Source organism: Melospiza georgiana, chromosome 3, assembly GCF_028018845.1.
Source record: "Melospiza georgiana isolate bMelGeo1 chromosome 3, bMelGeo1.pri, whole genome shotgun sequence".
NCBI lineage: Eukaryota > Metazoa > Chordata > Aves > Passeriformes > Passerellidae > Melospiza > Melospiza georgiana.
The window spans coordinates 59,419,579-59,433,728 of record NC_080432.1 but is presented as its reverse complement, the minus strand read 5'-3'; the positions used below and the strand labels follow the sequence as shown (position 1 = coordinate 59,433,728).

The window sequence follows — 14,150 nt, the reverse complement described above, 5'->3', positions numbered from 1 at the left end:
AGGCAGTAATAGTCACCTTCTCACTGGGCTCCATGACAAGCCTTTTCTGTAGATTCAAGTGTATTCCAAGTGTAAAATGGACAATCACAAAAGTGGACCCCATCATATCTTTCCCATGTATATCTTTCTTATAGTTATAACAGAATACTCTTACAGGCAGGGGATTTTTGTGTGTTGTGGGTTTTAGTTAACCCTTTGTTTGCCTTATTTTGAAGGTAAATTCAGAGGTAACTTCTGGCTAGTAATGGCAACTGTGAGAGTGGAAATGGAATACTTCAAGTAGTGTGGTCACTTTGGTGTAATAGGAGATCAAAATTTTTCCTTAATATCTACAAAATACCCCTAACCCCCCAAAAACCAACACCCAGTCCCAGCTGTCTAACAATATATCCATGCTGATGGCAGATACTGATTCAACTGAACTCACAGACCATCAGACACAAAGCCTAATTTTCAGCATCTCTCTGTCTCCCATCCTATCCAAAATGGAAAATCCCCTGTGGAAACGAGCTAGTTTCTTTACCCACTGAAGAATTTCTTAATCTATATCTTTCTCTTTCTCATATAATTTTAGATGTAAATTGTTGACATGTTATGCAAATTGGTAAAGTCAAACAGCCATATCTGAAACTTTATGCTTTAGGGTAGCAATGAAACATAATACTTACTTTTCGTACATTTTCTCTATTACCCTGTTGTGTTATTTCATAAATAAAGCTTTTACCAATCTGGATGAGAAACAATTAATGTCCTTCTATGCAGTTTTAGCACTAAAATAGCACTATTTGAAATTAACATCATAAAACTATTACTGTAGAAGTAATCTTTCACTAAGAGATTGTTACCCCAGTTAATATTCATAATTTATGACATTAGGTTAGAAAAATACTTAGAGTGCTTTAATTCAGTTAGAAATTAGTTAAGTTGGATAAGCATTGTGTTCCTCAACAGGAGTCTGAGAAATAGTAAAATGTCCCTTACTAAAAAACAAGAACCACATTCTAACTCTGAGGACTGGAGTGGTATTTTATTTCCAGAAGTCTTCTCTTCCTTCTTTGTGTCCAACTTAAAATTCAAATATCCTGAAATCATAATATAAACAGTTTCATTGGTACATCTTTTATGGACCTAAGGCTTTTGAAACCAAATGAAATTTTAGCAACATACTATTTATATTCTGGGATGGAAACAGTGTTTAAAATATTCATGTCAATAGCTTCATAGTGGACTTTCCACATGAGAAAATCTTTAACATTTTTTTCATTTACTCGATAGATTATAAGCACATGGTCCGTGATTCAAAAATTCATCGCAGTTACTTCAATAATATTTTCCAAAAGTACAGTTAGAGGGTTACCAGTAATGTTTCTAAAATGACTGTTCAAAAGCTAGGGAAGGAAGTAACCTATGCAAGTCAACTCAGTCCATTCTATATCCTTATTATGCTGACTGATATCAAGGTTTTCTGATTATATACCGTTTTTCCACCAAACTCGTTCAATATATTCTGGCCAATGTTTGCCATGCAAGTATATTCTTAATACTGAGAATTAATATGAGAATTATCATGAGAGCATTTTCATGAGCCTGAATCATAAGACCATTTTCTTCCTCCTTTACTAACTACTTGTGATTTAAGTGCTGCAACAACTTCTATGCAGCAATTTCTGACACAGGTAAGAGTTTAATTTAATAAGTAATCATTATGGACTGTGCTCATTTCACGCAGATGATATGAGCTATGGAAAAGGTTCTATGAAAAAGACTACCCAGCCACATATTCCAAACTTGTATTGTAACTACATGGAATAGCTGAACAAGACACAAGAGTGAGTTTCACCCCCTGCTTGGATCAAACATCACAGGTTTGACAAGATTGACAGTTTGGTTTAAAGGATCACCCAGATCAAAATCACCCCAGTATCACTAAAAGTTTGAGTGAAATGGCTTTAGACAGAATAAGAGGTGACACAGAATCACAGTTAATATGCTCTATATTTTCAGCTGTCAGATCTCCTCAGCTAGTCACTCCTTCCCCAGTTACTTTTATTCATCTTTCTTTGCCTCCCTCTTCTTGGCTCCTGTTTTCCAAACTACCAGTAAAAAGTCAGAGAAAAATCTTCAGGATTATACCTCAAGTTCCTCTTAAGCAACAGGAACAGACCTATAACCTGTTGAGTGTCAAAATTCAAGACACCCTTTATACAGCAAAAAATATACATGTAATTAAATTTATCCACAATTCAGGTCTAGGAAATTATGAGGACATGAGCAAAAGCAGACCTTGTTTCCTTTCTCAACACTGGCAAAATGAAGGAGACACAAACTGGGGAAAAAAACCCAACGCAACAAAACTTACAGTCTAAAGACCTAAATTTTGGTAACGTTATAACAAGGACTTCTAATGAAAGTCAGACCACTTTAATAGGTAGTAATGGCAGCCCCACCTACAATATAGCCTATAAAGGACTTTCTTTGAAGATTTAGTAGGCATTCCTGTTGAGTGAGCCTGCACACATTTACAGCAGCTGAGAATTTGATATATATGCATTAACAGAGCAAAATAAATCACAGTTTGACCCTAGCACCAAATAAGAGGTGGTAAGAACAAAATCAGCTGCATTCACAAATAAATAATAACACTTCATTCTCTCTCTTTCTTTAAAGTTCTGGAATAGATTTTAGTGAAGCCTTCATTCAATGCTAGGTATAATATTGATTTTTTTAAAGCTTTATAGATTTATATTGTATTACTTGCAGATGATCATGCTGAGAAAAAAATTACTATCTATAGCTGGGTAGGGTGAAATTGACTCTTTCATTAACAAAGAACCCCAATCAACCCAGAGCAATAAGAATAATTTTACCACTTAAAAAGTACTCACTATTCAGAAATTATTCTATAATACATATCTATATACATACACAACAAACATATGCATGTTTGCACACACTCTCTGGCTTGGAGAATGAAAGCCCTATGTGCAGAACAGCAATGTACTTCAAAACCATTAATCTTTCACCCACTAAAACATCCCAAAACTATCAAATCTTTCTGCAGATTAGCTAGAATTCCCCCTCCTGCCATGTGCAAAAATACATTTTTATTTCAGCTTGCAATAAAAACAGTTCTATTAAAATCATATGTTTATACAGAGTACCAAATACTCTATACATTTGAAAGTTATCTGTACATTTTTTAATTTTCACTACTATTTCCAATGTAGCCAGTGCTTTACATCCAATCCATCTAAGCAATACATTTACTCAGCAGACCCTGCACATCAACACAAGGAGCAAAAACAATTGCCAGACAAGAGCTTTTTGGGAAAGCAGCAGAGTGAGAGTCCTGGTTCTCTTCTGCACAGTGCTTCTTCATAGTTCAACAGGTGACAAAACACATCTGCTTTGCATAACATGTCCCTGTAAAAATCACTACAGAAACACCATTTGTAAGACCTTTACAGCACCCGTAACTATCATAGAAGCCATGTGAGTCAGTAAGCACTTAAACAGCACTTGGTGCTCCCTGTAACAAACACACTTGTGGAATTACAGCCTTGCTTTCCCCAGGTAACTGTTTCTTCTCCTAAACATGGATAGACTTCATTATCCAAGTGTTTACTTGATTAAGAGAATTCTAAAGAGAATTTACTATTGATTAAGATAATTCTAAAGTAAAGTCCTGCATTCCAAATTGCTGAGAGGATCTATGTGGAATATATTTGTGAAGCTGTTCTATTTCAATTGTCTTATGGCAACATTGTGAAAAGCCCTAACTGGATTCTCACACATGAGTATTTAACTTTGACATCTGCAATAAATGATAGCTCTAACCATAGTTCTAATGAAAGCCTGTTTATCTGTTTAGTCAATCTTTTCTCCCCAGATACTACAATTCAACAAGTCAGACTTCTCTAGTAGGCAATTTCTTTCTATTTTTGAGAGCAGTACATTTGTTTGATTATCAGAGGAAGAGAAACAGAATTATCTTCTGTGAATTAAGGTGGCTCACATGAATGTTTGTCCTAGGTGACAGCAACTACTTGATTGCCTTAAACTTCTGTGTAGAAATTTCTGTCAGAAAAAAACCTGTTCTCGTCAAAGAAGTTAAGAACAGTCATTTTAATTTAGCTTTCACTACATTTTTTTTGACTTACTGACAACAGATCTAAATTTATGGCATTGCAAAAAAAAGAAATATTTAGTATTAAAATCCACATCTAATGTTCATTCATAATTACTGTCTATCTTTAAGCTCTTTGTATGTTACAGAAGTAAACGGCCATGATTTCCACTCTGTTGGGAGATTTTATCACCAAATCTGAAATTTTCAGTGACACACAGCATCACTTTTGCATTCCTTTTTTAACTTAAACAGCTATGACAGTAATTAAGCTAAGCATAACCATTAAAAACCGGCTTTTTCTAGAAGATGGAAAGAGGAGCAAAGGTCTTGCACTTTGGACATTTACTGCAGAACAGCAAGATAGCAATGGAATCTTTCATTTCATCCCATCCCAGTTAGTACAGCCTAGTGCAGCAGAGTGGTACGTGTGTTTGCACTGTCCTTTCCATCCATCCATCCATCCATCCAACACCTTGGGATAATCATCCTACCTTCATTACCAGCTCTTTTGCCTGCTGCGAGTTGTCAGCACAGTAAAGCGCCTGGCCAAAATGTGTCTATGGCGGCAAGACCTCCAGAACCAAGAGGTGGAGAACTAATAGGTCACATTCAGATATAGAGATTTTAAAGAGACCCACTTTGTATCCATGTTGGAATAAAGTCTTGTACCACACTAACCAGCATGTCAAAAGATGATAGAAAGATCTGCCTAGCTTTGAGTTGAGTACAAGAACATGAAACCAAGATAAAACAAGAACCTTAATGACTTTTTAGGAACCCACATGAGACCATCCCCCTCTCTGACCTGAAAGTTTAATTGAAAATTACTTAGTATACCACCACAATTTGATTTTTACACAAACACCAAGAAGATTACAGCCAAATAGTCATGTAAACATTCGGATTAAATTCTTTTACTCTGAGGTTTAAACTTCTACATTTTAAAGTGTTCTTCCTATTTTTATTATATTGAACTGGTTTGATTAATGTTGGATTTTTCCCAGCTGTGCTGGTCATTTATTGTCTATATAAACTTCATATTCTTTATATGCATAAACACAACACAATCCTAAAACCATTCTGATTGGTGTAACACTAGGAATTAGACTCTGAAGCATAATTTTTCTCTGAAGTCATGGCACTTCATATGCAAGTCATTATTTAATGTATAAAATTAATCAGAATAATATATATACTACTCCTTGCACATCTGTAGTCAATTTCAAAGCATCATCTATGCACCTAATTATTTTAGTATTATTTTTGTTAAAGTGGATAAAGCAAAGATATTTTTAAGAAAATACGTACTTGAAAAGTAAGTTATGAAAAAAGAAATCTTCAGCCTTTAATACATACAGCTTTGAAATACATCCTACATTCTCTCCTTCTCTTAATTTTCTATAATGTGTATTTATAAATGGTAACAATTCCACACCAGACTTAATTCATCTCAGCTGCATGCAAAAATCTGTCTTTATGTAAAAAACAGCCTAGAAAAGATCTTAAATTAAATGAATACTCACTTGTTTAGTCTTTGTTTTTGTAATGGTGTCCGAAATGGGTTTCTTCCTCTCTTTAACAGCTGTTTTAGAAAACAGTTCTTCAAACTCATGATAATCTATGGAAGGCTCTTCAATTTTTTCCCACACAAGTGAAGCACTAGAATCTCTAAAGTTAAGCAAAAGACCTATGTAGGGCAATGTCAAACTAAATAAGGTCATAAATGGAGGAATTAAAAAAAATAAAATAGCAGCAAATTATAAGTTGTTGCCTAAATTCTACTAGCAGCATTTTGATAAAAACTACTGTTGATTCTTCCTCATACTTCTGGGTTTTCTTTTTTCATGTGTGATACTGTCAGGCTTACTTATATTCATCCACTCTACATGCCTAGGAATAAAAATAGGTTGTATATAGGCTATAAAATGTACAGACATGGACAGGAAGAGAAGTAGAAATAGACAGTTATTTACTGGCCACCTGTGCAACAGTGGCAAGAACTTCAGAAGAAAGAATAAATTCATCATTAAATAACATCAGATGGGTTTTATAATTACTAGTCAGAGATATAAGAAAAATAGTTACAAGGAAACTTTTTTCACAACCAGCAATGATCTTTTACAAAACCCCCCCAAAAACATCAACAACTGAAACCAAGTCATATCAAAGCTATCAGAATTGCTTTATGCAAATAAATTGCAGATTCTATCTGAGTCTGTTGAGTGTGCAAGGTGCAAAAAAAAAAAAAAGTATTTCAAGGTCACTGAAGAAAGGAAAGAGAAGGATAGAATATGTTCAGCATAGATCCATCTAGAAGGAAGATGCTACCAAAACTTGCAAACTGCTCCAGAGAGAGACCAATGCTACCTTGAAATTTGAGGGGAAATCACAAATAATTTGACATTTTCAAAAACATTACACAGAACACTTGGTGGCACACCATCACCCTCGGATCTCTTGTCCGCATGTGATACGTAGCCCCAAAGGACACTGAAAACGCTACCATCAAAGAGCTTCCATGTGCAGATAACTTTTGTGCGCTTCAAAGAAAATGGGCATCCTATTTATATATCCAACTACACATAAAACCCTGCTTGCATCCATGTTCTCCCAAAGGCCTACCTAGCAGGAAAGACTTTTGCTAATGATAAACAATACCATTGAGACAGCCATAAAGCAGAATCACCACTCTACATTACTCTATGACTTACCTTTTACTGTGGAGCTGAATTCTTGTCCAGTAAAGAGGCTTCATTGGCCGAGAAGGCTCTATTACATGTTTCCTGCTCCCTTTCTCCTGATTCATCCCCATTGCAAATAAACCAGATGGTAATGGAGGAGGAAGAAAACCACAGCCCTGGGGGACTGCTGGGTAGCTGCTGCCCTGGACTGCTGCTGGAAGGGGTGGTGCACTTCCAGGCAAAGGTGGTGGGGCCGGAGGAGGCATCCCCAACCCAGGCAAAGGAGGGGGTGGTGGAGGGACACCAGCTCCAGGCAGAGGAGGTGGAGGGGGCACAGCTACACCAGGCAGAGGAGGTGGAGGGGGCACAGCTACACCAGGCAGAGGAGGTGGAGGGGGCACAGCTATACCAGGCAGAGGAGGTGGAGGAGGAGGTACAGCTACACCAGGGAGAGGTGGTGGAGGAGGTGGTACAGCTGATCCTGGAAGAGGTGGAGGAGGAGGTACAGCTACACCAGGCAGAGGAGGTGGAGGAGGTGGTACAGCTGATCCTGGAAGAGGTGGAGGAGGAGGTACAGCTGCACCAGGCAGAGGTGGTGGAGGAGGAGGAGGAGGTGGAATGCCCCCTCCAGGCAGAGGTGGGGGAGGTGGTGGCAATCCTGCTCCAGGGAGCGGTGGTGCTGGGGGTGGCAATCCCAGGCCGGGCAGCGGAGGAGGTGGAGGAGGGACACCAGCTCCAGGTAAAGGTGGTGGTGGTGGAGGGGGAGGTGGGATACCCCAACCAGGCAGAGGAGATGGGACTCCTGCTCCAGGCAAAGGTGGTGGTGGAGGTGGTGGAGGGAATCCAGGGCATGGAAGGAGAGGAGCTGGAGGCAGCATTGGTATCTCTCCACTTGGCAATTGTGGAGGAGGAGGGAGAGGTGACATTGTGGCACCTGGGAAAGAGTGGTCCAGGTCTGTCACTGCTGAGACAGCAGAAGAAGGGAGTCCTGAGCCAGGTAGAGGTGGTGGCAGTGGTAATCCTGCCGCAGACATGGGAGTAACAAAGGAATGGCCATGTGCTCCAGACAGGGGGGCAGCCCGTTCAGTCGCTGGCAGTGATGGGGGAATGCTACATGTGGGCTCTGGGGGCAAGGAAGGGGGATGTTCACTACAAGTTACATCTACAGTACTTAGAGGCTGATGGGAAACTGTCATTTCAGTCGCTCCTTCAAACGCAAGGGACAAATCAACTTTGGGTCCTGGAAGAGGTGACTGCGGTATACTCTGTACTGATTGGCTTGCATCCAATGGCACTGAGATTAACTTCGGCGACAGAATTAAGGAGATTTCAGAACAAAATGTGGGCTGTAGTTCTAGAGCTGGCAAGTTCTGAGTAGGCCCTTCACTTTTGCCCCCTTCTAAGTGCGGTGGTGGGGGTGGCTGTGGCAGTGCACTGGCTGAAGGCATTGTATGTGTTAAATAATCCTCTGTGGGTGACGTTTGTACAGATCTCGCCTGTGACACAGTCCTGGGTGCGGTCTCCTCTTCATTCCTTTGAAGAGTCACACTGCTGAGTTCCCCAGAGTCTGCGTGTGCGTGCTCATTTTCCTGCTCCCTCCCAGCAGTCTGTACCTCTGCAGCAGGAAATTGTTTCTCTAGTTCTGCAATTTTTGTCCTCAGATCCTCAATAGTTTGCTCAAGTTGTCGGATGACACTGGCACGCTCCTCAGATTTCACCTCAAAAGCATCCTTTCAAAGAAAACAAATAATCAGCTCAAACAAGGATAAGATAACATTCATCATCATATAAAAACTAAAGTTAGATCAAAAATATTAGATCAAGAATACTCTTATTCCAGAGGTTCAAAAATAAGCTATTTATGTCAAGGCTTGAAAAAGTGTGGAATCATTTTGGCTAACTACATTTTAAGTGGAAGAAGACAGTTTAGGAAAATTACTTACTTATTTATGACAATACCTTTGTCAGTACAAGGATATTTTAGACTGTGATTACACTTGTCAAAAGCAAAAATGAGTAGCAGCCCCTCCCTCCCTGCAAATACCCTGGCTGAGAAAACAACCAACCGCTGAGCACAAGTACCACAAGCATTTGCCTGCACGTGGATATGAAGACATGGTGGTGGGAGGGCTCAGCATTATTTGAATTCTGTTAATTGAAAAAAATGTTCAGTGATTCTTTAAAGGGATCACCATGAGTAGCAGACTCAGCATAGTAATGACTGCTGCATTTCAGTATGCACCTTAATGATACAACACAGATCAGAACACCACAAATGCTATCTTTTGGAAAACAGCTAAATCTCAGAGCTGAAAAAGTATACTTTTCTCCAGCCAGCATGACTAGGAAAAAAAAGAAGCAAGAAAAAACTAACTGAGAACTTTCATTCTACCTCAAATTGATAACACCTCTGCCAAGAGACAGACTGTGATAGGAAAGATTCCTGCCTGGAATGATCATTCTGTATTTAACAGGTTTCATATTTTTTCCTCTCTTTCTCTAAAGCATCTGATCCTGCTTGCTGTAGACTGAGTAGAGGAACCATTAACCTTAAAGGTACATTTATTCCTACAATTTTAAAGAGATACCTGTGACAAACTGTACTAAAGATAATAGATATGTGCTTTCATCCAAACCAGCTAATAGAAGAAATCTTGTCCAAAAATAGACATTTGTGCTTATTCAGGATTGATGAACAGGAGATAGACTTGACCTTACAACAAAAAGTATTCTAAAAATCAATTATTTTCTAGCTGCATACACTTACATGTACTTTTGGTAATTTTGTTTTCTCTTTCAATTAAAAATACTAGCCAGCACTTCAAGCATTTAGTTGGTCATGCAAGAGGTTTCACAAGTGGTTACAGCAAAACTTAAGTGCCTTTTTATTTCTTTTTACCAAACCTTATGCATCTCAGATGAGACCATAGGCTTGCTTAATAGGAAATATTTCAAATATTCAAATTATAGGTTTTGTAAAGAAACCTACAAATAAACATACAGTACTTGATATACCAATTGCCTTGATTTGTTTCAGAGAAACGTTTTTCTCATCTTTTGAGACATGAAAGTATTAAAAATATTTTTTTTCTGGAAAAGAAAGTTATAACTTCCAGCTGGGGATTGTTAATAAAACTTAATGTTCAATAATACTTAAAAAATGTTTCTGCACAGAATCAGTTTTCAGATATAAAATTTCAATTTCTTATTTATCTTAGAATTTCTAGTTGTTCTAAAGCAATCCCAGAAGTAAAACAGCAACAGCATTTAAATCAAAAATTGCTTGATTTTTAAGTACCCTTATCAAAAAATTTTCAATCTCTTAGATTGTTTGGACTTTCTGGAACAGCAGTTTGAACCAAAGGCTGGGTATTACAATTAGGTCTCCCTGCCACAGGTTGACAAAAATGTAAAACAGAGAAAGGAACATGAAAAAATGAATAGTGAAGGAATTAAGACAGACATAATAACTAACCGTGTAATAAGAAGGAAAAAAGGCTGAGAACGACATTCCCATTATAAATTACTCATGATACTTCAGTCCATCCAGTTTCCTTTAATAACTCAATACTTCATAGCAACAACAGTTTTATTGAAGAATTTCTTAATAAAGGAGCAATACAATATTGTTTATCCCTTTGCTTCATCTGCTCTTATGCCCCTACCAGTCACCTGCAAATACAATAAGGCCTATCAGTTCTTCAAAAGGCAGCACTATCAAAGGAAATGTGCTGCCAGGATTATTAAGGCCACACACCAGTTTTCAGCTGAGATCAAATCCAGTTTCCCCAGACTGTAATTCTCCTAAGCTCCCATTTTATACTCTAAGAACACTCCACAAGGGTTTTACAGGAGATAGAGTAAATTCATTTCTGCCATAAACAAACTGCAGCCAACAGGATTAGGCACAATATTCAATGGCTCTGAAGAGATCTGCCTTAAAAATGGCTGATCTCAGAACAGTTTACTGTTTTAAAAACTCTTCTACTTGGGAGATTAGATTCAATTTCTAACAAGAAAAAGAAGTAATTCTTGAATACTGTAATTCTATGTTAGCTGCAGGAAAAAACTAGAATCCACTCTCCTACAAGACAATTTACCCTGCAGATTAAGAAGTTTCTTTCAGGAGCAGAACTATTTTAGAAAGATTTTTAAAAATGAGCAATGCAGTGAGATGAGTTATCAGTTCAGACAAGAAATTAACATGTCCCGATGAATTAAAGGGGCTGTTTAGCCACGCCCTAAGAAGCAGCATTTCTGATATCCTTGAGATAGAGAATTTCAAACAAGCGGGTGATTTCCTATCATGTTCTACCTAACAATCACCAACATATCCAGTTTTCATGGAAACAGCATTAGTATGAACAAACAAGGCTTTGATGTGAATGAAGAGATATTTATCCAGAGGATATGATGTACTTGAATTTGTTTGGTCTAAAAAACAAGGAAACCAAAAGCAAAACAAAACACAGCCCCAGTATTTATGTGTTTCAGTAATTATTTTAGACAGACATATTTTTCATTTAGACTTTTAAGATGCCCTCAGAGTAGTTTAATTGGATTTTTGACTTTGTCCTATTTTAAAGTTGACCTCTAGATTTGAAAGGGCTTATCAAACAAGAAGGAAATCAAAACTATATAAATCCAATCAGGAAAAAAATTCTACTATTTTCTTAGAGAATAAGCAGGAGAATACTCAATTTTTCATACATGTAAAAGATGGTCAAAAGCTGTTGACAAGGAACAGAAGACTGAGATTAAAAAACCCACACACACATAATGAAAAGAAGCTTCATTTTCAATCCAGGGGACAATTCCACAGCAGAAACCTATGGGTTTTAAAAGAGATATGAGGAAACTCTGTCTTGCCTAGAGTTCTTACCCAGGACCCAGGTACTGTGGAACAGTCTTCTTTCTGTAAAGAAAGAAAGAAAGGTGGAAGCTTAACCCTTGCTTTATCCTGGTGGCTTGAGTATGAAAGAGTGAGCAGGAAAAACATTTCAGAGGTGTGTGGCTATAGAACAATGCCCAGCATTTTTCACACAGGCTGTACATGTTCCATGTGCAATGAGTTGGATTTGCAATCAGTCTGGGACTGATCTCTTTGGGTTGCACTGATGCGATTGTTTGTACACGGATCTGGAAATATTTGCTTTGCTGGCTAAAGGTTGTACACTTGGATCTGCACATGTACATTACATAGAATTCATTCCAATCCTGTCATGTTTTCCACATGTGCATTTCAGATGTCCAGCATAAAGCTGATCTATATAGACAGAACATGTCCAGGATCTTCAAACATGTAAAAGATCAGAGTGCAGCTACCTCCTTCTACAGAGCTGACAACCAAGTTTGTCAGATGAGTGACTGAAACCTATAGACCCTTCCATAACTAAATTTCCAGGTAGAAAAAAACCCCTCATCTGTGAAAGTTAGCCCTAGTCTATCTATATATAGACATACATATGTGTCTGTACTTGTCTATAACTTCCTATCTCAGCTTTCATTCACTTACATGCTTTATGAACAGCCATAAAGTATCTTTTTTTAAAATAAACATAATGACAGTTCCTATTGGTAATTTTGTCATATTTGAAGAAAAAAAAAAACATATTATATCTTGGTTCTAGAAATTAATACCTTATGCTATTACAAGTCAAAAAGTTGCATCAGCTCTGTGATAATTTTCAGCAATTTGTCACCTAGTGTCATGAAATTTCCTCTCTGAATAGAATTTATATTTATATAATAGGATTATATTTGCTTTGATTTCTCTTTTTTTTTGAAAAAAACCTTGACTTTTTAGTTTCTCTGCATCACAATTCATGAATCACAGTCTATGCTCCTACCCAGTTGCAAGCCCACCCAGGAAATAGAAGCATATAGCTAAACAGAATTAAGATGGCAAAATAAGGGCCCCTCAGGTCTTCTAGTAAGTGTTCCTGGGAGCACTTGGAGGTACTAGCAGTGCACAGGAACTTGGAAGGATGCTCTTTCCAACTGCTTGTTAATAAATGCTGCTTTTTCTACGCGAAGTGAAACATTTTTGAACGCGCACGCTCACCGAATGGCACAAAGTAGAGCCACAGTAAGAATTTAATTCAGTCAGAGAAATGTGACCTCTATTCAGGTTTCTCTCTTTAAAGCTGTCTCATTTTCAAAGCTACTTCTTGCAACTGCAGATCAACCTTAAGAAAAGGAGACACAACATTTAACAGGCATTTTTAGTGCTACAGTAATTGGCAAATGAGAAGTACTGGTGGAGACTTGATTTGCATTCAAACAAAATAGCATCCATCTAATTATTTTCACATTTCACTTAATCTCAAGGCTCATTGCAGCATTTTATTTTTACAGCAGTAGAAATTGAGTCAAAAGTTGGCTCAACTTTTGACTCAGGGAGAATTGCTGAAGGAGTAGAATTAGTATTGGATACTAGTTTCTTCCTCAGATTACCTGATTAAACCTTTTCAAGTGAAGCTTTTACTATTCTGAGATTGCACATATAGCAACGAGGGGTACGCTTTTTCACATTGGTCGATCTTTCTTCCTACAACCACAAGTAAGTGATGCTCCCCACTATAACAATGAACAAGCAAGCCCTGAAACAAAATACAGTGCTGTGCATTGCCCTATCTGAAGTCATAAAACTTATTTGGTAAGTGTGAGCTACTCCCACATATTGCAACAAATGGATTACCCCAGCCTGCACAAGGCTGGCAATGGACTAGGTAGCTCTTTCTGTCCTAAAGAGCTGGGACATGTCTAATCAACCCAGTGGTTTTGTCACACCTATCATGCGTGACAAAACCCCCCCAAACCATTGCATGCAGAGATCAATAATTATTGAAATTCAAATAGTTCAGATAAACTAACACAGAGTCAACAGGGAACCTATACCTTTGAAGAAAGATGCAAATGCTGACTTGGAAAGCTGGAAGTCAGAGGAACAAAGAGCTTAGATTCTTGAAGTTTCTGTTCCTGAACAGTTTGAATTCCTTATCCCTGAGCTAAGCATATTTCAGAGGATAAGATCTCAGTTCTTTACATTACCCATTTAAATAAATAATCAACTTGAGATACATCAAAGATTGAAAGAGTTTTCTCTTTTTAAGGAGTAACTCTTAACTTAGTTGGAAAATAACCTTAGATTATCCCCAGGTTTTACTGTGATAGAAATCTCAAAAGAATTTTCATAGACTGAAGACAAGGTAAAATAAAATCTCACAGAACCACTGACCACCCTAGGAGATGCACAGGAGTCAAGTTTAATTACTGTAGTATTACATAGCATTACTTTAAACCTTCACAAATAACACTTGTGGAAGCTTACCCCTCAC

At 37.8% G+C, this 14,150-nt stretch overlaps 1 protein-coding gene across 2 annotated transcripts in view; it reads right to left on the bottom strand.

Moving 5' to 3' along the window:
- FMN2 (formin 2) overlaps positions 1–14,150 on the bottom strand; it is a 152,997-nt gene that overhangs the window by 94,845 nt on the left and 44,002 nt on the right. Inside the window, exons 5-7 of one of the 2 annotated variants that reach the window (XM_058020006.1) lie at positions 11,693–11,725; positions 6,841–8,540; positions 5,653–5,797 (exon numbers count right to left, since the gene is read on the bottom strand). In XM_058020006.1, coding sequence (XP_057875989.1) covers positions 5,653–5,797; positions 6,841–8,540; positions 11,693–11,725 — 1,878 coding nt within the window. The remainder of the gene's footprint in view (positions 1–5,652; positions 5,798–6,840; positions 8,541–11,692; positions 11,726–14,150) is intronic. The other variant, XM_058020007.1, reaches the window with a different exon arrangement.